The sequence below is a fragment of the Macaca nemestrina genome, chromosome 16 (genome assembly GCF_043159975.1).
Source record: "Macaca nemestrina isolate mMacNem1 chromosome 16, mMacNem.hap1, whole genome shotgun sequence".
Taxonomy (NCBI): Eukaryota; Metazoa; Chordata; class Mammalia; order Primates; family Cercopithecidae; genus Macaca; species Macaca nemestrina.
In genome coordinates, this window is record NC_092140.1 from 90963217 (window position 1) to 90989794 (window position 26578).

The window sequence follows — 26578 nt, forward strand, 5'->3', positions numbered from 1 at the left end:
CAAGGTGTTACATGCTTGTAGTACTAGTTACTTGGGAGGCTGAGGCAGGAAGACCCTTTGAGCCTGGGGGTTCAAGGCTGCTGTGAGCTGTGATAGTACTACTGCACTCTAGCCTCAGTGGCAGAGTGAGAGACCCTGTTACTGAAAAAAAAAAAAAGGTATGTACTCAGTTTTGGCTCCTTTATAACTGGACAACTGGTTTGGTTTAAGCTGATAATACCTAGCAATAGATAACTAACTTTCTAATCCAATTTTGCAAATGAGACAACTCATTAAAAAATTCATATTTTGCTACTTTGGAATCTTTAATTTCTACTTTACTTGTCTCTAATCTTTGTTTAGAACAAATTACAACTAATTTGAATTGTATTTAATTTACTTACGTTAAAAATTTTAAGGTAACAAAGGCAAACTAGCTCAATGAAGATACTCACAATTCGAACAAGCCAGGATAAAGTAGATGTTGCTGTTGAATAATGGGTATTATAATGGTAGGGTGGGCTTTGATCATCTTCCCACGTCTCATAACGCTCTGCGTAAAACACAGCTCTCTTTGGGTTCAAAGCACCAATTGGCTATTAAAAGAAAAAAAATTTTGTTTAATACAGTCATATTAGATATCCTAGGTAATAAATCTTTATACTTTCAGTATTTCACTGTTAATTCTTTTTAGCCATACAGCATAAATACATTATTTTCTATTACATTTTTAAACATACCAGATTTTGATATTAATTACAAATCATTACACTTGTTAAAAACTGCCCAAGAGGATGATTCATCGTCCAAAGTTTCTAGACTTTACTAACAGTTTTTGTAAACTAGATTATCAGAGGTGATCTCATTTAAACTGTTAAGGCCACATCAACAGTTTTGTTATTTTCCTATTACTTAATAAGCTACATAATGAACATTTAGCTTGGAATACAGGAAACCCAATGCAGAGAAGGTGAAGAGATTGACCATTTGACAACCATATTAGTGAAAACCTTGTCTTAACAGCCGGTTACCCAGAGTGTGAAAGACAACCCTCCATATGGAACCCTGATAGAATGTTAGTCTTATTCTAGTAGTATATAGATGGAACAACTATCCTTTTTATTGTTAAACTACACACTTAAGGGTGATGGAATAATTCAGGAAATTCAGATTCCCTGGAAAGCATTTTGCTGAGGCCACTAAGACCTCTCCTATGAGTACCACCAACCCTATTTACTGATTATGATGCTAATCCCTATACTGATTTCTTCAATAAAGCATGTGCTTAACTGCATCATATTCTCAAAATTTTAGCACATCTAATTATTAGGAATTTCCAGCACACCATCTTCATGATTTCCAATAGCAAACTGCCTTAGCTTAAGTTTTTGTCCGATTTTGGATTAATGGTATACAGAGTCCGTGCTTATGGTATCAAATAAGCACATGATTTTGATTTAAGTTGCATACTATAAAAGTAAGTAGGTTTACAGAGAAAACAAAAGAAGACTACTAAGTACAATGTCTAACTACTTTATTTCAAAATTTAATATTTATAATCAACTATGAAGATCCCTCGAAGGCTTAATTTTAATAAGAGAAGTAGTAGAAAATTAGTGTTTCAATGGGACACATAATGTTACACAAGGGAGGAAGATTCATTTATAAATTGTTATGAGCCTTTTCTTTTGGCCTCAGGAGACTAATTCAAATAACACAATGAGGTCATCAGCAGTAAAAAGTCTGTTAGAATTTCCATAATAAACTCTTATTTGCAAGGGTGCTTATCCTGAAAATTTAAATTATTTGTAAATTATGTTCATTTTTTGTTAACTTTAATTATGATTAACAAAGACTCAACAATTTATTTATATAAAAGCTGTATTTTTCATGCACAAGAATGTTAATATTTTAAGGTTCCTAAACTTTTTTATCTTCATTTTGTAAAACAAAGTATGATAGTATAAAAATTTAGATTTTTAAAGAATGTTCTAAGGTTTAAACTTTATTGTGTTAAATTTCATTGATTATCTCTCAAATCTCTTTAGATAGATGTAAAAAAGGTAATGTAATTTTGTTAAACATTACATAAAATCTTAATACTATTTAAAACAACATAATTACATTATTGGTAAAAGATTAATTGTTATAAAGTGAAATGAATGTAAAGTCTGTTATGGAACTGAAGTAATGAGTTATTTTATTTATTTATTTATTTATTTATTTATTTATTGAGATAGAGTCCCGCTCTGTCGCCCAGGCTGGAGTGCAGTGGCACGATCTCGGCTCACTGCAAGCTCTGCCTCCCAGGTTCACGCCATTCTCCTGTCTCAGCCTCCCAAGTAGCTGGGACTACAGGCGCCCGCCACCATGCCCGGCTAATTTTTTGTATTTTTAGTAGAGATGGGGTTTCACCGTGTTAGCCAGGATGGTCTCCATCTCCTGACCTCGTGATCTGCTAGCCTCGACCTCCCAAAGTGCTGGGATTACAGGCGTGAGCTACCACGCCTGGCCCAAAGTAATGAGTTTTTCATTTAAAATTACCTACATATTTTATACTTTACTAGATGTTCAGATATGTTTTTCTAACTCAGTAAGTCTATTTTTCAATGTTTAATACTTTGTTCTGTCGTGAATATGCGAATAGACCTTTCGCATGCACAAAATGTCTGTGCAATCCCTAAGGTTTGATCTTATCTGATACTGTTTGTCCTGTAAAATCTCACAAAGCATTCTTTAAAAAGGAGCATGGCTCTTCCTCTAATCTTTTCCAGTCTTCTCTTACATTTCTGGAAAAGGAAAAGTAAAGACTTACATTTTTTATTTTACGCAAGTTTCATCAAAGTCATTTTATTGTAGTGCTTTACAGAGTAATGCTGTGTAGGAAACAGCTGCACAGTATTAAAGTCTGCATATCCCTCCCTTAGACACTTCTTACAATATATTTCTAATTTTGAATTTTTACCTAATAAAGTTAGAAATGACTTTTATGGAACATAATGTAAGTGATTTGCTTTGTACTTAATATTTTTCTATCGTTTTGCTTCTAATAGTCAAACAGCAATAAATAATTAGAAAGCAAAAAGCTTCAAAATGTTTGTTTGGGGAAATGAGAATTTTGTCACAGATGACATATTTTCTTAAGAGATCATAATAGATACCTATCATATCATATTTATCCATCCATCAATCAATTACCTACTTACCTACATATTGACAAGGTTGTAACTTTGCTATACTTTAAAAATTTTAGCAAATACTGCAATGTCAGTATCATTTGATTTATGCCAGATGCATATGGTTAAGAATTCTGGTCAAAAGGTAAGGCTACACTTAATAAAATTTATAAATTTACTTTGCAATATTTTTCAATTTTCATCATAGTTACTACATCAATAAATTGTTTCCTTTTCTGTCAAACAGTGGGCATTTGGATTCAGTGACTTCTGTGCTTTTTAAGTGTTACCATATACAAAAGTTTAACTGAAAGTTTAAACCCTATTTTTAGATTTATTGCTGTTTTGTCTGTTAGTTTTTATGTTACAGGTGAACACTTTAACAAACAGGAAAAAATGGTGCAAAAAATGCAAAAATGAAAAATAACATTTCTATCCCTATAAAACTTTATTATTATAATTCAGTTTTAAAAACTGCCAAAAAGCCTAAATAGCTTGCAAAAAAGCACTATTTCCAACATGAAAGAATTCAAGAAGTGACTAATGTACAAAAATTTGCATTCCTTATAAAATTTATGGGAAATTACATGTGTAGCATTAGGATGTTCACATGAAACACTACTGTAGTTATTGAAGAAATAATGCTGAGAATTTTCTCTACTCTTATCACTCAGTTTCCCTGTTTTGAAGACCAAAGAGAGAAATCTGTCTCAAACTTCAGTGCTACAAAAAGTTTGGTTTTCCTAAAAATAAAAACCTTTGTGACTTTACTACATGAAACAAAAATTCTACCAGAGGTTTGTGGGGATTTACATGATCTTAAGGCTCTGAGAAATACTATTGTAAATATAATTGTTTAAATGTGTTTATTCCAGTGTTTCTCTTTATTTATTTTTTTATTTTTTATGAGAAACACATACTTCTTTTGTTTTTAGAACAACTGTTTAGATGCAATACCTTAGATTGTACTTTGAAAAATTCTGGTACATATTTGGTGTGTATTTCTGCATGCTAACTTTTTCTTTAGTTTCATTTTTCTGTTTTCTCTTTCTGTTCTCTTAGCCTTGATTTATCAATATTTTTCTATCTTTTAAAACCTGCATATTGTACAAAGTCCTTTTCTTAGAACAGGTATATAATACATAAATTTAATAAGCAAAAATGACTGCAAAAATTTTATAAATAAAACATATTGTATAAATGGTATTATATGAAACATCAGAAGAACTTTTAGAGAACATAAAAGTCTGAGCACAGAGTTACTGACTTAAATATATACAAATAAATAAATGTGGATTGATCTGATAAATGGTCAATGTCATCAAACTAGATTATAATTTTCAAGAAAAAAAAAGTTTGTCAAGGAGAAATCGGAGGCCTAGTTAAAGCAATGTCAATAACACTGAATTCTAATATATCATAAAAAAACTGAAAATGATAATGATGTTCATAGTCCTAGCATTCTACTGTTACATAGGCTGAGCATCCCTAATCCAAAAATTTGACATCTAGAATGTTCCAAATTCCAGAACTTTTTGCATGCCAACATGACACCATCTTAAGTGGAAAATTCCACACATATGTACTTAACACAAACTTTTGTTTCATGTACAAAATTGTTTAAAAAAAAAACTGTATAAGATGACCTGCAGGCTATATGGAATATGGTGTATATGAAATGAAATAATTTTTTGTTTAGACTTGGGTCTGTTCCCAAGCTATCTCATTGTGTATATGCAAATATTCTGAAATCTGAAACAATCTGAAGTCTGAAACACTTCTGGTCCCAAGCATTATGGATAAGGAATACTCAAACCTGCACACATAATATGTTCAAGAGTTTACTACTGCTATTACAACTGCCGATGATACTATATATTTGTGAAACATATTGTCTTCACATCCATTTTCTAGACTGATTTTCGTAAGTCTCTGAGGACAGTAAGGCATTCAATATGAATCTAATTTCATGATGAGCAAACAAGTACCTGGGTCTCCACATTCTACACTACTGCACTGCTTTTTCATTGCTAAATATGAAATTCTGATCTTAATGTGACTTTATTTTTTAATAGAGATGAAATCTCACTATGCTACCCAGGCTGGTCTTGAACTCCTGTCCTCAAGTGATCCTTCTGCCTTGGCCTCCCAAAGTGCTGGTATTACAGGTGTAAGCCAGTTTGCCTGGCCCTTGATGTGACTTTTTTCTTTTATAACTACCTACTTAATTTCTCATTCCTCATAGGTCCACAGAAATAGAAGGAAACATTCAGGTCTACTTGACCAAATCCTTACAAATGAGGACACTGAAGAAAAGTCAAATGAAGATCATGTTGCTGGTCAGTGGCTAGACATTTTACAGAACCAGCTGCAGCTCTGTGCTAGATACAGCTTGAAGCTGGGTACATTTGACACATTTGTCTGGCTTCTAACAACAGCTTTTAGTTATCTCAATACTTTTAAGACATTGAACTTCTAAGATATCTAAGTTATCTTGTTATCTTTTGTAATCAAGGGCTTGAAAATCTTTCGATGAGGCTTTGAGAGTTCTTACCTTGTTTTTTCAGTTATGAACTACCTGTCATCATTCTGAAAATTCTGTTATGACAACATAGAAATCATACCTACAGACGCTTCTGTGCTCAAGTAAATCCCCCGGCTCCCTTTTTATCTGACTAAGGAACTTCAACTCATTCTTTTGGAGGTTTTTCAAATTGCATCTGTAAAGCCTTACATGACACCATCTGGTAATAGGCAACTTTCTAACCTTTTTAACCCAGTAGTGTAGCCCTTCGAAGAAACTTCCCGTCTTTTATTCATCTCTTTATTCTCACACCTACAGTACCTGAACCTTTTTAAGTGAGCAATAAATGCTAAATGAATGAAGACTGATTAACCCAATTATATAATATTATATTAAAATTTCCATGTGGAAGTTTTAGAAAAAAATTTTATGCAAAAATCGAAAGACATAACAAAATGAAAAATATTCATAGCACATAAGAGTTAGTTTCCTTAAAAACGTGCTCTTACAAATCAATAAGAAGCTAATGAACAATCTAATTAAGTAAATGAGGAAATGATATGATGAATAGGCAATTCGCAGAATAATAAATGCCAATTTCCAATATATATAAGAAAAAAATAGTACCAGTTCCTACAATGTAATGGATATCTATTCTTTTTTACTGTTTAGCATTCATTATGCCTTCTTCCTTTGTGAACCATTCCTTCCCCACCTGGTGCAGGTGAGCTGACCTTGCTACCTGACTCCCTGGGTGGGCATGGGATCTAGACCTGTCAATCATAATATTTTATTCACATTGGCACTATGACTGCTGCAGGAATGGGCATGTGATTCAACTTGATCGGATGAAACTTTGCTGCAACTATCTGGGAAAAAGCTCTTTTTCTAGCGGGGTTACAAAGACATCATCACTGTAACACAGGGAAGCCTGTTTGAGAATGAAGCCAATGCAGAAAGTAAGAGGTGTGGAACCTGATAATTCTGGTGAACACTTGGATCGAGTTTTCCTGAACTGACCCATCCCTGGATTTCTCAGTTATATGGGCTAATAAAATTTTCATTTTAAATTAAAACCAGTATAAGTTGACTTTCTATTATAGGTAGTCAAAAATTGTAAGTACACTCACAATTGTTAAAAGGTCAGACAAAAACTATTTTTATTAACTAGATTGTCAAAAATTATTGTTTTATAATACTCAGTATTGGAAAACATGGTATCTCACAATGCTGTTGGCAAATAAATTGGCATAAATTTCTTGTGGGGAAAATTGGTAATATTTAAAAAATTCATATAGTTTTGATCAAGTAATTCTACTTTGTATAATTTATTTTTTGAAGAATATACATGACAGTATATCAATAGTTGTCTCTGGGCAGTGAGACTGTGGAGACTTTAGTCTTCCCTATATGCTCTTTTTTTGCTGTTTAATCATGAACTTGGTTTATCTCACAGAGAGAATTTTACATGGCTTTTACAATTATATGACCCAGAAATATATTTCACATGTGAACATTTTAACTTTGATAAATTTAAATTAACTATAGTAACTTTTTATTTTGGCTAGTAAGTGTTATTGACCAAATATTTCCAAATATAAATTTCTATTATTGGCTGGGGCTGTGGCTCATGCCTGTAATCCCAGCACTTTGAGACGGAGGCAGGTAGATCACTTTGAGGCCAGGAGTTCAAGATCAGCCTGGCCAACATGATGAAACCCCATCTCTACTAAAAATACAAAAATTAGCCAGGCGTGGAGGTGGGCACATGTAATCCCAGCTACTTGGGAGGCTGCAGCAGGAGAATTGCCTGAATCTGGGAGGCAGAAGTTGTAGTGAGCCAAGATTGCGCCACTGCACTCCAGCCTGGGTGACAAAGTGAGACGACGTCTCAAAAAAAAAAAAAAAGCTTCTATTACCAATCTTCACTGATATTTGAATCAGCACACATCAAAACCTTACTAGTTACAGTGAGTTAAATGACAACACGAGGAACAAAAAGACAAATCCAGAAGCCTAGCATTGGCATATGATAAACACATGCAAAATATTGGCTGTTATTGTTATGTTCTATAAGATAACTGGCATGCTCTCTTAAATGAGTCAATATTATGAAAAAAAAGCGGGGGTGATAGGGTGACTGGGAGCTATTCTAACCTTAGACAAATAAGACAGAAGAATCAGATGTACTGTGTGGTCGCTGACTGAATCCTGGCTTAAGCACAACAATTTTTAAGACACATGGGAGATAATTAGAAAACCTTGATTATAGGCACAGTGTTAGTTAATATTAGGGAAATGTCATTAGTTTTGTTAGATGTAATGATGGTGATCTGATTATATGGGAAAATAATATTTTTCATACTGAAATATTTAGGGGTAAAGTATGATATATTTATTTAAATACTTTAGTAAACCAATAAAAGCTAAACTGTCAATAATTATAACATGTAGGTATTGGTTAATGGGTATTGTTATTAGGAATTGGTACTTTTTCTTTGTTTAAAAATTTTCATAATAAAGTCAAAATCAATTAAAATAGAGTATAAAAACAAGCAAAACCTTTCCAATCAATTCAAGTCTTTCCTATGTCTTGGGTTGTTCTAAATAAGAATGCTTTAAATGATTTGAAAATTTGTTTCTCTAAAATACGTTAAAATTGTGTTCCGTAAGTGTGGATTATACATTCCCTTTGCAATTTTATACTGTTAATTGGCTTAATATGGCCTTTCATCCTCCGATGAACTTCAGCAAATCAGTACACAATTTTCAAATACATTATTAAGGAACAGAACTTGAAGTCATGAAGCATTAATAAAGAGAAGTGTTGAGTATATTTTTCTATTAATTAAATGTGTTTCTTTTTACACTTTTTCATGGGGTGGAATTGAGTATATTATGAAGAAAGCTAATCTTTGATCTAAAGTTGCAATTTGATTAGCAAAATCTATTAGCACGTGGCTGGGCATAGTGGCTCACGACGATAATCCCCACACTTTGGGAGGCCGAGGCAGGTGGATCATCTGAGGTCAGGAGTTGGAGAGCAGCCTGGCCCACACAGTGAAACCTCATCTCTACTAAAAATACAAAAATTAGCCAGGCGTGGTGGTGCACGCCTTTAATCCCAGCTACTGGGGAGGCTGAGGCAGGATAATTGCTTGAGCCTGGGAGGCAGAGGTTGCAGTGAGCCAAGGTTGCGCTATCGCACTTCAGCCTGGGCGACAAGAGTGAAACTCAAAAAAAAAAAAAAAAAAAAAAAAAAAGCCTATTAACACTTAATTTAAGTTTTTGTAGAGACAGGGTTTGGCTATGTTGCTCAGGTTGGTCTCAAACTCCTGGCCTCAAGCAATCCTCCTGACTCCACCTCCCAAAGTGCTGGGATTACAGGCGTGAGCTACCACACCCAGCTTTAAGCACTTCCACAGGAATGCTAGTCCCACATAGGACTGAAAGCTTTGGAGGTGTGGAATGGCTCACTGACCACATTTCTTTTGACTCCTCTGCTCATATCTGACATGACTGAGCAATGTGCAGGATATTTTAAAAGAACTCATTCTTACTGGATAATAGGGAGAGTTTTTCTTTTTTCTTTTTCTTTCCTTGTTGTTTTTTTTTTTTTTTTTTTTTTTTTGATAGCGTATAAAAACTGCCAGGGCATTTAGAAAAGGTAGAGGCATATAGAAGAGAAATTAATCACTAGCTTTTTTTTTTTTTTTAAAGAATATCCTACCTATGTATTATGGAGAAATAATAGGTAACAAATGGAAGAAAATGCAATCTATATAACCAGTGCAATTTATCACAGCGTTGTGAGGGTAAAGCAAGAAAATCCATGTAAGATGCTTAGCACAATGCCTGGCATATAATAAACACATGCAAAATATTGGCTATTATTGTTATCATTATCCCAAGATAGTTCCCAAGAAAATGAGTTTTACGTATCTTAGTGAAAAGTGAACACTTTCACCTACAAACAGTGGAGCATCTTAAATCTTCATGTGTCAGTTCTAGAAGTTTTCCAGGTATTAAGTAGGATAATGATGGGGCTACAAATTAGTTTCAAGATCACTTCTAACTGCTTAATAATCTGTTTCAGCTGGAAAGAAAGGTTAAAGGAGACTGAATTTGACCTAGTTTTGCATGATAATGCTGTGGTTTAGACACAGAGGTGATATGTGGCTGGTGAAATTAAAGTGCATAAAGCAGGCTCTCTTTTCCTTTCCATAGGTAGGATTCTTCTAAGAGTATACACTAAACAGTGTTCCTGCTGTTTTCAGTTCCTTCTTCAACAGCCTAAAATTTTCAAAGCAGAACAGGCTCTATAGGCTTTTTTTTCCCTCTCTTTTTCTGAAAAGGTGATTCAGTTGGCTGAGTGGGAAGGAACAAGAAAAGAGGATAAAGAGACATTTAGTATAAGCAAACAGAGCCTAGGATTGCTTTGGAAGTTCTGTATAAATCTATAAAGCTCCCTGTCACCCTATTATGTCTCCAACAAGCAACAGTGGAGATACAAACAAACACAAAAACACTTCACTATTTCTGGTTACCAGTGTCTGTGAAGTCTACCTTTTTAGTTGCACTTTTCTTGATCCTTCCATTTTTTCAATTAGAAGGAAAATAGCTTAATATGTCACTGGGTAAACAAAAAAATGACTGTAACTTCTTAAAGGTATGGACTAAGTCTTATTGCCTTTGTATCTCCAGTGTCTGGCACAGAGTAGGTTGGCAATAAATGCTTGTGTAATGAAAGAAAGAATGAATGAATAAAAGTATTAATTTAAATAAACGAATATCCCATGAGTTTAAAACAGTATCCAAACACTGCCAATCAATACCTTGTCCCTCAGCACTGCCATATAAGCAAGTCTAATGAAAACAATTTTCAACATACTGTGGGTTATATGTTAAGGCAGCATTCAACATACATTGAAACAAATATTTCAAATTTGGCAGCAGGGTTATTTGGCAGATAGTATATAATTAAATTTACACATTCACACTTCTATCTTTTATTTTATATCATCCTAACTACTACTAACACACCTAGTATTTTGCCCATACTTCCTGTTTTGTTGTTTAAAATTAAGCATTAGGTAGATTATGATCAAGTAAATGGAATTAATTTCATTTCAGATGTTGTTAACTTATGGTGAAAAAGAAAGATAAAATAACCATAGAAACTTGCTCTAGTGGAGACTGCAGTGAGCCAAGATTGTGCCACTGCACTCCAGCCTGGGTGACAGAGGGAGACTCCATCTCAAAAACGACAACCACAACAACAACAAAACAAACGAACTTGCTCTAGATTGCTGAGTCGTGGATTCCCCACCTTACCAATCAATATAAACTCTTTTCTATGTGGTAGATAGACATTTGGCAGTATCGAGGGTGGATAGTTGAAGAGTATTCACACTTCAGTGCATCCATTTGCATTATCACATTTCAAAGCCTCAAGGCATTATCACTTCCTTTTATTAAGTGGCATAATAATTTGGGAAAATGGTTATGCTTATCATCATCTGTCAGTCAAACAACTCCTGTGTTAACAAAATCTATTTTTTCCACTCGATGAATGGGTGTGTGCATGTGATGTCTTATGTTCATGTCAATATTAGTAGGACTTGGTTTTGTGATGAAACTATTTCACTTATCAGAGGGCATGACTGGGAAATAGGAAAATTCTATTTACACTTTAATGAGCAGAAGACTGTGCTTCGCGTCAAAGTCATGTAAAAACTATACTTTAAGAGTCGAGTTCATATGAGTATCTGTAAATAACTGAAACACTAGCATATATCATGTTGTAAGATAGATTTCACCATAAGGTTACATCTCCATAAGGAATATCTATATAAATCGAGTGGGGAGGAAATCTCTAAACCTACTGTTGGTTAGTGTTGAAAAGATAGGTCAAAGGCAGATTATTTCATCTGCTGTCCCTCATGTAAAACAATAAACATAGCCTCTAACCTGTACACATAATAAATAAAACTTGAACCTATGACGTCTAATAAAATGAGAGGTCTAAAAAAATCTTACTGATAAAGAACTTTTTTTTTTTGCTCCTGTGCTCTCCAAGTGTTCAATTAAGTGGGCCAAAGAAGAAGTAAGAATATTATAAATATAAAATATTTCAGTCTAAATAAATGTGCATCTAAAGTTCTAATAAACATTTAATATAACCTTAGTGTTTTGATGTTACAGTTTTGATAATTTGATAACTCAAATAGATGATAAAACAGAATTATTTATTGAATTCAAAATATTTTATTAAATGGCATTACTTTTTAATTTTATTAGAATAAAAAATAAATCACAGGAATCAAACAAACGTTCACCAGGTTTTTGTCAATCATACCAAAGATAGTGAACTCTCAACTAACAATCATGGAAATTTGCTGTGTCACTGCCACTCACTGAATGCCACTTGTGTGTCAGGCATTATACTAGGTGCCTTAACTACTTTACGGTGTTAAAATCTTTTAACAACCCTATTATGTAAGTATGATTGTGTTCATTTTAAAGATGAGCAAACAAGTTCAGAGAATTTAGAAAACATCTTAAGTTTGCACAATATGTGACAGAGAAACAAATATTTGAGCGAAGCCTACATTCTTTTCATGTTCCAGTTACAACCTCTTGATTTTTTTTCCCAATTCCCATTATTGTTCAAGCCAATTTCAGCTGTGTTTTCTGAAACTTTCATTCAAAAGTTTCCCAACTGATACAACACAGAATTTCATGAAGCCTGTGTAATGTGGTGGTATAAAGAAAGAAAATAAATATTTATTTTTTTGGCATTGTACATTTCATAGTTTCTTAATTCTTTCATATAGTAAAGAATATAGAAATTATTTGGGGTACCACATGTTTATTGAAACAAATTCTAGAATTATTCACTGCTAAGAATTATTACTGGGATCAGGACTCCCAGTGTTTGTATAGAAACAACTACTCTTGTTGTTAGAGGTCTTTTAGAATGCTTTTGGTTATATCATTCAAGTATTTCAATTCTTCCTTGAGCTTCTGAAGAGTAAAACTCTCCATTAATATTTTCATTTGTAGTATTGATTATAACTACAAGAATTTCATGGGCTTCTTAGTGGACATCTCTTCATTGTGATAATATTGCACTATAGTAGTTTTTCCTTCCAATTATATTATTATACTTCAAATGTCATTTTCCCATTAGGCGTATAATAAGATATATTTTCATACATTAAAATCTTGTTTATTGATGGATTTTACACAGGATAGTCTCAGGTTTCTAGCCCATTTGTAAGAAGCTCCTATTAAGAAATTCAATGAAGCATGGGAACAATGCACAAGTAATTTATTAACATATCAACAGGCTTTAATTTGCTAACATTTTCCTATCATGCTAGGGTGACAGAATAGAAAGAAGAAATTGCTAAAGCATGGAATATAGTAAAATTTGAAGAAAAGCTATCTACCTTTTAAGTGCTCATGGATTCCACTGTTCACAGCATGAAGAACTACATGCTTGCAAAACGACAGTTTCTAGTCATATTGCCTAATTTATTTAGGCTCCATCTGTTTACCTGTATTATTTACTTGACACTATATAAAATTAGAGGAGCACATGTGAGGCACAAAAGGAAAAGCTCTGCCAAAGGAAATACACATTACACAGGTTAGCATAAAAACCCTGAAGTGGGCTGGGCTGGGCGTGGTGGCTCATGCCTGTAATCCCAGCACTTTGGGACACAGAGGCGGGTGGATCATGAGGTCAGGAGTTCAAGACCAGCCTGGCCAACATAGTGAAGCCCCGTCTGTACTAAAAATACAAAAAAATTAGCTAGGTGTGGTGGTAGGAGCTTGTAATCTCAGCTACTCAGGAGGCTGAGGCAGGAGAATCGCTTGAACCCAGGAGGTGGAGGCTGCAGTGAGCCGAGATCGCACCACTGCACTCCAGCCTGGGCGACAGAGCGAGACTCCATCTAAAAAAAAAAAAACAAAAAACAAAAAAAGAACCTTGAAATGTTTATATCTTCAGTTACTGTAGAAACAGTGACTTCCTCATTTATTTTAACTCATTTTTTCCTACACGGATAAATGGAAAAAATCTATGATTACCAGCAAATATGTGGTAAATAGATGCCTTCTATAAACCATACTAATGATAATGAGTGCCACATTTTCTTTGGCTGGGCTAGGTTTCAAGAACATTCGAGTCCAAATGTCTTAGCGAGGCTGAGCCTGTACTCCCCAGTGAGGCACAGTCCCCACTAAACCTATCTCGTAAATGCTGGCCTCTCATATTGCTGTTAACTATCTGAGTTTTCATTTTTGCTCTGGGCTGAACTCCCTCCAAGTGGCTGGGAATATGTCTGCTTTATTCACTCCTGTACACTCTTTCACTTGTAGAGTGTTCGACATATAGTACATGTGTGATAAATATTTGTTGACTGAACAACTGAAAGAATGAATAAATAGATGGAGAGAAAAAAGGAGCTTCAGTCTGTAAGTTTCCTTTAAACACAATATCCCAGTTGATTTCGAAGAAAAAGAACTTCCTTCCTTGTTTTAAAAATAATACAATAGACATAATAGTAGTCATCATATGAGGTTTTAATATGCTACCTGATAATCTATACTCTGAATTTGTATCGTATATATATTTTATAATGTCTAAGTAATGATTATTCAATTAATGTTAAATAAAATACATGCAGACAAGATTTTGTCAAAGAGCAAGTTTAACAGTCTAGCTTTCAAAGGCCAGAAAAGGCGCAGGCACAGGCATGCTGAGTTAAAAACCATCTGTGGGATTCATTTTAAATCGGCGGTAATGACGTTTCCCTAATTCACAGAGCTTATGCTGCTCTTGTCCATTAGCCCCTTAGACCTGCCCCTCAAAACCAAATGTATACACAAATACCTTTCAACTTTCTGTGGATTGCTAAATCAGACAATCAAGTCTCATAGAAAAGAGAGATACATTCAAAGTCAATGGGCTGAGACTTTACTACGGCTAACACACATGAACTTTAAGGCAAGCCTCTGGCGTAAGCTTAGACTATAGAGCAGCTTTTTGGGCTTAGTTCCCAGTTCTTCACTGAATTTCCAACAGTTCAGTATCACACTGTAGTTTCCTCTGGATAAACGAGGTAAGCTAATAAAAATTTTGCCTTTTATTTCTTATTACCGTTATGCACCATTTTCTTGCCATCTTTTGGACCATATCTTCTCTCTCATATATAGATAGAAACTTGATAAACTAAACTGACTTTCTTTTCAGTATTATATTTCCCTACAATGTGTGTATTTTATGGTCAATATAACATGCCTTATCATCTAAGGAATATATCACATAAATGATCTGCCATCATATTTTCTACTAATTTTAGGTTTTAAACCTAGACTTTAAAGCCTAGGATATATGAGAAACCTCTCCCTACATGTGCTATTTCTCAAATACCCATTTCATTTTGCCTATGCTAGTACTAGTTTATCTTCTTGTAGCTTAATTCCTGTGCTAAGAATTGGTAAGATTTAGAAACTGACTGTGTAAGTCAGGATAACCAGTTTCACTTTCTTACAAACATTAACTGGCTATTTATACTCTGACAGAAATACTATTAGACTACAGCCTTACGAAGAAAGCTGACTTCTATATGTTTAAAAGTTACCTTTGATAGATCCCTGAAGTTTCCTGGAAGAGTCAGGTCCAATTCTTCTGATTCATAGTTGGTTAACACCCATGGAAATACTGGATATTGGTTCAGATCATTATATGTCCGTCCTAGTAAAGAAAAACAGAAATAAAAATTTGTATACACAAAATGCTTATGAAATAGTTTCTGTTCTTACAAAGCATCTATTGAATTTCAGAAGAAAAGTAACTTTGTATTTATTGAACCATACCTTTAACTCTGATAACAATGCTTTTCAAGTGAATTCATTCAATTGTTTTAAAACATAACCAGAATTACTATTTATAAGATTGTGATAGAGACTACTGGCTGGTTATTGTAATTGATTCTCCTCTTTCTGTGCTACACCACATTTCTCAGCCTCCCTTACAAGTAGCTATGGCCACGGGATTTAGTTCTAATCTACAGAATGTGAGCAAAGTCTCTTCAAGGCTTGGCCCACTGAAACTTCCTGCATGTGTATCTCATCTCTCTTCTGCTGATGTAGATAATATTGCAACCCTGGAAGCAGAGCCTTGTCAGTTAGAGGCCCTGAAAGTAATTATGGAGGAAGTCACCCCAATGACCTGCACATTTGCAGCTTAGGTGACGGTATCCTATTTTATCTTTTAATTATTTTTTATTTTTTTTGAGATGGAGTCTCGCTCTGTCATCCAGGCTGGAGTGCAGTGGCGCGATCTTGGCTCACTGCAATCTCTGCCTCCTGGGTTCAAGCGATTCTCCTGCCTCAGCCTCCGGAGTAGCTGGGATTACAGGCACATGCCACCACACCTGGCTAATTTTTGTATTTTTAGTAGAGATGGGGTTTCATCATGTTGGCCAGGCTGGTCTCAAACTCCTGACCTCGTGATCTGCCCGCCTCAGCCTCCAAAAGTGCTGGGATTACAGGCCTGAGCCACTACGCCCAGCTGTGATGGTATTCTATTATAATGAATATATATCGAGAAATTATGAGTACACAGAATACTATGTTAAACTTATATCAAGAATGAATGCAGAGAATTTGCAAGTGGACAGAAGTACTCTGAAGCTAGGATGAAAAAGTACAGAGGCAGATGTCAATCATACATTTTTTCACTCCTTAAGTTCATGATTTTTTTTTTTTTTTATCTTACGTTGTTTCACCTGAGTGAAGAACTGCTGGATCTTAGGGTGAGTATGTCTGTTTATGTTTTGGTAGAATGTCTTAAACACTTCAGATATGATATTGAGGTACACTGGGAATGTGGAAAGTTTAGGGGAGCAAGCTGTGCCCCCCCCTCATAAACTGGAACTGAAAAAACATAGGATCAGGTGAAATTAAAAGAATGGCTATCAAAGAAACAGGATCCTAAGAAAAGTTTTGTTGAACAAAATTATTTTTTATAAAAATGTGTTATGATCCAATTATCAGTAATTTTCTAAATTTCCATTAAAATTCACACAAAACAGCTATTTCACTGGTATTTAGTGATATGAATTTCATCCAGTATGCCGTGGTTGCACACACCACATGTACTATCACAGTAATATAGATATGCAGGTATTATCTTGTTCATCATCAGGAAATTACATTAAATGATATCTGCTCTTATAGCAGTTGGAAAACATAACTATGAAATATAAAAAAAAAGAACTACAATCTGAGTAAGAACTAAAATCTGCAATTGTAAGCACCAAACCAAATTAATTAATACATTTAGTAAACATTTTATTGATGACTATTTTATCTGTTTATTATATGAAGCTTTGCATTTTACAACTAAACTGCATATTGCTTTAAGTGTATAAACTGCTGTAAGTATGTAATATAGGTGTGGATAATGGCAGCAGAATACTGCTTCCACTTTGCATTTACTGGGATGAGGTTACAGCTAGGTTAGGGCTTCCCCTGTGTTGCCCCACCACAGTTCTCATACAGACCTCTATTATACCTGATACACATCACCGTTTACTTCTCTGCCTCTCCACCAGTCTGTAAACTCATAAATGTCAGGGCTGGGCTGTTTGTTTGTTTTTGTAATCTCTCTGTGTTGGCACATACCATCTGCCCAATAAATATTTGTTGATGGAATGGATATGCATGTGATAAAAATGGAATAAAACGATCCAAATTTCAGAAGATGAACAAACGTAAGTCAAGTAAAGGAAAACTGCAGAACATTATCTTTAGAAGATGAGGATTATGCAAAGGCATAGAGGTATATATGAGAGAGAATGATACTGTGAATGTCTGCATTAAACTAGAAGAAAATGTCTGCAGCTAGGTGGCTCAAGCAATTGATGAACCTGCTTGTATTTAAGTCTATGGTGAAGAAGAATAATGAGATTAAATGAGAGTTTGGAGCCATATTAAAGTCTTTGGTACATGACAATAATCTGCTAAAACAGTACCAATATTGTAAAATAAAAGCTGTACAATTCTAAACTTGAAAATTTATTACCAATAGTTCATATGTATGCTAACCTAGGACACCTGATAGGGCTCATTTTTTTTTTTTTATATATGTATATATACAAAGAGTACAGATTGGCTAGACAGAGCTACTTCTGGGATCCTAAATGGGTCCATGGCAGAGTTTAGAGCTCTTCCATTTTCTGAGGGGAACTGTTCTACTTAAAAATCTGGAGATTTTAATGAAAAGCAAGTATTCTAGTGTGTATTTTTTAACAGAATAATGCTGATGCTACCTATCTAGATATAACATATATTACTTAAATAAATTAATTGATAGATGAAAATCAGATACCACAATTGTTAAAATAATTTCTGATGAAGTTTTATAACTTACATATGAAGGAAAACTGTTAAAATAAAAAGCCAATTTACATAAACACAGTATTTAAATGTACTGTATAAATGCAAATAGCATAAAAATATAGACCATATTTGAAGACCCTAGCCTTTTAATAGAAATGATTTTCTAAGAAAGAAAAGGATACTGCTTGAGGGTAGAGGGAAGGAGGAAGGTGAGGATCCAAAAACTACCTATTGGGTACTATGCTTATCACCTGGATGACAAAGTAATCTGTATATCAAACACCCGTGACATGTAATTTATCCCATAACAAATCTGCACATGTACCGCCTGAGGCTAAAATAAAAGTTAAAAAAAGATATAATGCTATTTTTAGAAAGAAATACAAAGAAGAAAAGCATTATTTAAAAATGCACACACACGTATACATAAAATGAATGATGCCAGTAACCATATTTCATGTCTATTATTCTGTCCTGCATTTTGTTTTTTGCAATTCACTTTAAATAATCTTTGAGTGGTCCTTTGAAAATAAGTGCTAAGAAGAAAATTTTAGTAATTTTTAAATTAGCAGAGGTTTATAGCACTATTTTAATTCTAATAAATATAATAAACTTTATAAATATGACATTAATGCTTATTTTTAATAACAATTTCTGCATAAGAGCCTATCAAAATGGACAGTCATATATGTATTTGATTTTAATAAAAAATGCACAATGTATTTAATGTTACATGGAAAAAAAAGAGTGACTAAGTGGCACTTTGGGGTTTTGCATTGATATGTTTTAATCATGAATTAGCATTACTCCTTTAATTACTTTACTGAACATCTTTGTGAAATGAAAAAAAAAATACTGTTCATTAAATCATCCAAAAAGTGAGATATTTCCAAAGTAATACTTGTTAGGCTCTGGCATACCTAGATATTTATTTACTAATTGTTTTGCTTTTTCTTTAGGATAGTTGATATTTAGTAAATACACTGGTGCTATAATTGGTAGGGTCCTTTCCTTCTCCAGCAGTGGTAAGTATATATATATATTTGTGTGTGTGTATATATATGTGTATGTATATGTGTATACATATAAATATATATGTACACTTTATTTTGCTAACTATGCTTATAAGAATTTATCTTAGAAGATGAATATTAAATACTGCAAGCCTATGACACTAATCTACTCAAATAATAAAAGTGAAACACAGTAAATGAGATCTCAGAATCACTGGATATGTTTCTTCATTAAAAAAAAACTTTTTAATTAAACCATCCAATTTAATGTTTTTATATGGCACTTTGGGTTTGAAGGTAAAGTGATCTAGAGACAGCTGACAAAGAAATTATAACTGCAATTCCTTGGTGAAAATGTTAATGACAGCAAAATATTGTTTAATTAGATGATTGCAGCATCTGGATTAACACTCTTTAAGAGCGATGTTCCTGTGCTTGTCTGCTTCTTCACACTTTACAGACATTTTGTCATCTCTAGGTCATTAGGAAAGAATTTTTAATGATTTTTCTAGAAGCAAGCAGTTCAAGTTACATCTAATTAGATGACAATAATAAGCCCAACACATGCAGTAGCTAAATATATACATAATTAACCAGGGAGGGCTTGTTCATCACAGAGTAAAAAAGTGGAAAATGCTAAACAGGAGAAAAAGGTTGGGGTTGGAGAAGTCGTGCTGAATTCATTAGCTATCATATGAAAAACAACTCAAAATGCTTAAAAAAAATTCTCAAGTTTAACAGGGGATCATTTATACAAAGCTACGTTAGCAGTCACTCTCCTATGTTTTAAAATGCAAGAATTACAGGTTTCAACATCTTTTCCATAATATTATCTAAAAAGGTATAAAATAAGGTGTAGGTTGTATTTTTCAGAAAACGAACAGAAATCAGGTCAATCTGGGAACTGAAAGTTGAAACCACATTTTAAGTAGAACTCTAAGTATCATTAAGATTATTTTACATAATCATCTAAAATTTAATGTTCTTTAAAAAAAAATCAAGTGTTTCACATATAGTTACATAAATTATGCCATATTTCTAAACTGGACTCTCATGTAGTTTTAAAAGTCATGCCTTCAAAGAATATTTAGTGAAATGGAAAAAGCAGAAAGCAAACCTGTATACATTATAGGTTCCCAATGATACACCACACACAGAGAAAGAAAAACAGAAAAATCACCCAAATGTCGACTGTGATATTTACGGTTAGAATTTTGAGTGGTTTAATTTTTAAAGTTACCATTTTTTGTATTTCCAATTTTCTAAAATGAACATTCATTAAATTTATAAATAGAATAAAACAAAGCCTAAGAACACATTTATGGAATTTTAGTTGTCTTTTAAATATGTTTCCTGAATATCTGACAAGCTTCTGTTACTATGTAAAGTATGTTTACAAAACTTACATACAGTAAATGTGAGTTTATTTATATGCAGTTATGCATATGTACACATACCACAGGAGGGTGTAAAAAGTCTGCATAATGCATTAATACTATGATACTGTGACCATGTGCTGTATACAGAGTCTTATTTTTAAAAGCATCTAGAAAGGAGAAAAGTGAAATTGGTCAAGTATGAGACACCTTAAGAAGTGGGTCATAATATGTACTTTGTATTTCATACTAAAATAATATTTTTGGGAAAAAAGATAAATCTGAGAGTGCAAGACAGTAACCAATAATGTAGAGTTTGGTACTGTTTTAATCTAAGTCTTAGAATTATTTATAGAATATTTGTGGAGAATATTTATAGAAAATACGTAATTTATTAGGTCACATTGGCCTATATTTTTAAACATGTGAAGCCAGAAAAGATTGTTTCATCTTTTCAAACAGATTCCAATTCTGTAATACTTCTCTTTAATCCAAGAGGTTTAAAAATCCCTTGTCCAGTAATTCTAGTGAATTTACATAATAGATCATAAAATCCTGCAAATATTTACAAAAATAAATATTAAGTAACTTAATTTCATGGGTATTTACTGAGCAAAACTTTTTTTCTCATTGGGAAGACAAAATGCACATAAAATGCTAAGGATGCCCTATCATAAGAGTCAAAATGTGTGATACTGACAGTGCTATATGAAGATTAATAAAATTAGTTTTAGGTATGTCTTTTAAAGAATATAGATACAGGGCAGTAATTCTCAAAGTGTAGTCCCTAGATCAATGACATCAGCATCAATTGGAGACTTCTTAGAAATGCAGATTCTTGCAGCTCAATCCAAGCCTACTGAATCAGAACTTATGGCGGTGGGGACCAAAGATCTGTGTTTTAGCAATCCTGCTTTGGATACACTGAAGTCTGAGAACTGCTGGTATGGTGGATGCTGGGAGCGTTGATGGCTGGTGGTGTTGATGGCTGGTGGTGTTCAGCTATGCCCATCTCCAAGAATTGCTATCGATAGAAGAAAGTCCCCAATCCAAAGTCATGTCTCCTTCCCAGGAGTCTGCATCCAATGGCTGCAGAGTGGAGGTAATGAAGACCTGGCTCCCTTGCCTCAAGCCAAGACAACTTTGAATGGTTAGCCTAGCCCAGGCACCCCATGGGATCTACTGAAGCCTTTGTCACAACTACACTTACGTCTGAATCCTCCTTCTGCCCAGTTCTAATTTCTTCACTCCCCCACAGATGTTGATCCCAAGGGCTTTTCCAGTAAAAATCCTCAAGCAAATCTCTGTCTCAGAGTCTCTTTCTTTTGATCTAAAGCTTAACTGAAAACAGGGCTAGGTTCTACATTAAAGATAATAATTCCAGGCCCAGATCTAGTGCTAGAATATCAGTATCTACGAGTCATGACAGTAAATAAACTTCAAAGGGTTAATCTGATGAAATGTAAAAGAAAATGACAAAATTGTTTTAAATCATTAATTATTTAGGTTTTAAAAGCAGTTAATAAGTTAAGGCTGGTGACTGAAGGTGAAGTTGTATGGTACCAGGAATATCCTGGAACAGTATGCCGTAGTAACTGAATGAAAACTCTGGAGCTAAACTGCCCAGGTTTGAATCCTGACTTTGTCACTTATTAGCCCTATGCCTTGGGCCAAGTTATTTAGCTACTCTCTACCTCATCTCTTTGTAAAATAGGGATAAGAACAGAACCTAACTCATGGGGCTATTGTGAGGATTAGATGAGCAAATACATATAAAGACCTTAGAACAATGTTTGGCACATTATAAATCACTGAATAATCATAAACTTACTTTCCATGTTTTCTGAGTTCTTATTATTAACAAAGAAATGTTTCAGTAGGAAAAATGAAACAAAACAAAGACATAATAAAAATACGATTATTTTTTCTCAATCTTGATATCAAATAAAAATGTTTAAAAATATTATGACAAAATATAAGCCAACCATTTCTTGGCTTTAGATTACCTAAGAATTACAGTTCGTCAAAAAGAAGACTAACATCCTATCTAGAAACAATAAATCTTAAGTTTCGATCAATCAAATGAAATAAATATTTCCTGAACAATAACTGTATCCCTAAAACAGTGTTATAAACTAGTATGATTATTTTAGGACCCATGTTCGTTGAAGTGATACTGGTACAACTTAACATCTTTAGAGCACCCTTTATTTTAGGATCATAAGAGAACTCTGAAGGGTGATTTGATAAGAAGAGATGAATGGATACACACTGTCCACCAATCAGGAAAACAGGCAAATCTAATTGCTGCACTAACAAGTATTCAATCACGGCATTAGTGAAGCTTCTCTAATAAAACCATCACCCATGTCTTTAATGCTGGTGCTCAGTTTAAACTGGCATTCCTATTTAGTTTCAGGATGATGGCACAGGAAGAATTAAATTAATAGGAATATATCCAGGGAGAGTACCTCAGGATATCCATATTCATAATTTTTTTCAATTGTCATTCTACTTATTAAGGTTTATTTTGCCTGGATAGTCATCCACATCTGACAAAATCCTTGAAGAGTTCATTTAAAGCTCATCTTTTCCAAGAAGGTTTCCTCGAGTAGACTATTTCATATTAATCTCTCACTTCTCTAAACTTGTACTACACTGAATGGCACTTAATCCTGTACTTTCTTGTATGTTTTAAACGTTTTATATGCAAATCTTGTCCTGATAATTAGATCTTAAATGGCTAATGCAATTGTGCTCAAACTTTTTGTATCAGAACCAACTGGAGGGCTTGCTGAAAGGCAGGTTGCCAGCTTCTGATTCACTAGGTTTGAGGAGGAGTCTGAGGATCAGCATCTCTAACAGGTCTCCAAGGTAATAATGCTGGTCAGGGGACTACATTTTGATAACCACTGAACTACAGCAAATTACAGTGAAACTTTTTTGTATAATGATATCATACAAAGTGTCATTTACTCTCTTTTTGCCATACCTGCTGCCACTATACTCATCCAAAATCTTCACCTCACATTTTCTTCTTGGAATGCCCTCTGCCTACTTCCTAGTGAATTCTTAACCATATTTCAATTCCCAATTTAAATGTCACCTATGGGAAGCTTTTTCTGATCTCTTAGTTATAAATAATAGCTTCTAGATTTGACTACTGCAAATGGCTTCACATATACTCCCATTATAATACTTTTTATACATTATAAAATTGCACACAATTTTATATATTCTAATACATTTTAATGGAATTACTGGTATACATATCTGTTTCCTCATTCTAATACTTTTTAGTGGAATTACTGGTATACATCTGTTTCTTCACTATATTACGTCTTTTTAAAGGCAGAAACCATACTTTACTTGCTTCTGTAGTCAGAGAAAATTAGAATATGTGGTACACAGTAAATATTCAGTAACGATTTACTATTACTACTGTAATACTCTCCTTATAGCACTAATGCCAAGGAATCTCAATTTTGATTTATGCCATACATAATTATCAGTTTAATTTTCCTAAAGCTCCACATCGCATTCCCTTCTACTCCAAAACTATACTGACTCCTAAAAACCTCTTTATAAATCTGGCTCTTCTCTAACGCTCCAATATTATATATAATTCTCTACTCCAGACAAGGTATGATAATTCTGTCCACTGAACACACCATATATATACAACTGGCAGAAATTTGTGAAGCTCTTCTCTTTTTTTCTCCCCAAACACATTTTAAAATACCTCCCCTCTGCTGAGCTCATGCAGCATTCACTGTAGCAATGACTCAGCATTTACTATCAGCCGTCCTAAAATGTCTTATTTATGTGTATTTCACTAATTCATCTAGACTGTAAGTGTTCTGTGCTCCTAGTCCCTATTGTTAATTTTTATCCCATTGCTTACAATAGTGAGGCTTTCATGTTTAGTTATAACTAATTGCAAAGGAAGTACCCAGCAAGTTTTGAAAAAATCAGTGGCCTATATAATCTTCATGTTATAAATAAAACAGACTTCAATGATTCAAAAAAGAATAGAAAGTTGCTTTTTAATTCCCATGACAGTCTGCATGCTCTGGCTCAGAAACCCAAAGATTGCCCCAAATAGAAAAAAGCATATTAGGCTCTATACTGCTCAGGTGCAACTTTTAGAAGGGATGACAATGTTATCTCACCCAGATTTAGACACAGCAGCCTTTCCAGAGTTGGACAGATAAAGAGACTCCCAGAGAGTAACAGGCATGAAGTAGGTAGTAGTTAGGTGGTACTGTACCACACTGTGGGAAATTGACCTGACATGAGTAAAATGCAGTGGGAAGGGATGGAGACTAGAAGAGACCTTTACAACAATGAACTGGAAAACATTCCATCCAGAGCCTGGAGAAAATCTTATTTTAGAATAGCAAAACCATTTAATATGATTGCCTGCTACAATGGAAACTGAACTGGAAGTGAGGTATATCACCCTACCCTCCAGTTTTATATCGAACAGTTCCAAATAGCTAGCACAGCCAAGGGACAAAAACCCGTAAGTCCATCTAACAGTGTCTAATGATACTAAGTCTTGATAGGTCTCTCAAGAGCAGATAATACAAAAACCTAATACAGGGAATATGGAAAAATGTTACACAAGAACGTACAGAGAATATCATCCCCCAAAATCAGGTAAAGATCCATACAGCTGAAAATAATACACTGCATGAACACATAATTTCAATAGTTTGAAATGTTTCTTAATTTGCAAAAAGACGGAGAACCCAGAGTATGAAGCTAATAATAACCTGGATTCTGGCTAGTAATTTATATTTGCAAAGATAAGCAATGAATGAGAAATAAAATTGAGTTGAGGTTTTTGTCTTACTCACGTATCATTTAAAAACGGTAATTCATTTTTGAGTTCAAATTAAGAAAAGTATAGTTTATAAGGCTTTTAAAAATGTAATATCTCTAGGAGAATTAATAACAAGGTGTTTATATTTTAAATCACAATATCACTGAGCAAAAAAGCATTCGTAGAGCCAGAGAACAAACAACATAAAAAGCAAGAGAACATTAAAAAATAGTATAAAACAAGATGATATAAGACCAAACATACCAGTTATTACAACAGATGTAAACATATTAAATACTGATATTAAAAGATTAAAAGTCCAAGATAGAGTTAAAAGTTAAAATTCAACTTATGCTCCAGGACAGAAAGTTGGCAGATCTGGGATTCTCTCTCTCTTCTCTTTGGTGCTGAAAGTTACGTTCTTTCTGCTACACCATGCTATTTACTTAAATATGCTAATGAAATTAAGTTCTTTACATTTCAGATGTTTAAATTCATTCTATTTATAAATAATATGCTAACTTAATAGTACAACACATTTCTTTTATCTTTGAGGGAGTAAACAGGTTTATTCAAGATATATATGTGTGTATACTATACATATGAATAAATGCATGTATATATGAACATATATACATGAATGTATTGGTATTAAAATGAAAAAGCATTTTAATATATCAAATAGCTTTATTCCCTTTTGTGGACAAATCAAGTTTTGTCTATTTAATATGTATCTATTTACCCATATTTAATATATACCTATAGTATCTATAGTCACACTTATGTATGATAGATTAAAAAAGAGTAATATTACATAGTTATATTTTTAAAGTAATGATTCAGAGAAGAACACTGCTCTAAATACACGGTTGTGAACATTCATTCATAACAAAACAATAATTACGGTAAGCATCTTTATTTATGTGGTTATTTAAATTCATCTAATTGCAAAAACTTTTTGTAGAGCCTGGTTTATAGAAGTAAACTCTTTGTAATTCATCATGAATAAGGGCTTTTGGAGCTTAAGAAAAAAGATGAAGTACTTAAATCTCATAGACATGTTTAACCACCGACAACCACTGATTTAGCAGAAAACAAAGCCACTACCTCCTTTTGATTTGCAAGCGTGGTACTGTGGAGGTTGATGGCAGTTACTCATAATCTAGAAAATGTAATCTGATTTTGTATTTTTATTTGAAGATTTTAAGAAAAAAAGATGCTGTAACCTAATCATGCCATAATCCAGGTGACATCTGTACTAGGCA

General features: G+C 33.7%; 1 protein-coding gene across 6 annotated transcripts in view; it reads right to left on the minus strand.

Annotated features, from left to right (window-relative positions):
* The window catches only part of LOC105486020 (neurobeachin), a 747447-nt gene that overhangs the window by 105380 nt on the left and 615489 nt on the right, over positions 1-26578 (minus strand). For all 6 annotated transcript variants that reach the window (XM_011748656.3, XM_071081647.1, XM_071081645.1 and 3 more), the window contains 2 exons: positions 15333-15445; positions 435-575 (listed from right to left, as the gene is read on the minus strand). In XM_011748656.3, coding sequence (XP_011746958.1) covers positions 435-575; positions 15333-15445 — 254 coding nt within the window. The remainder of the gene's footprint in view (positions 1-434; positions 576-15332; positions 15446-26578) is intronic.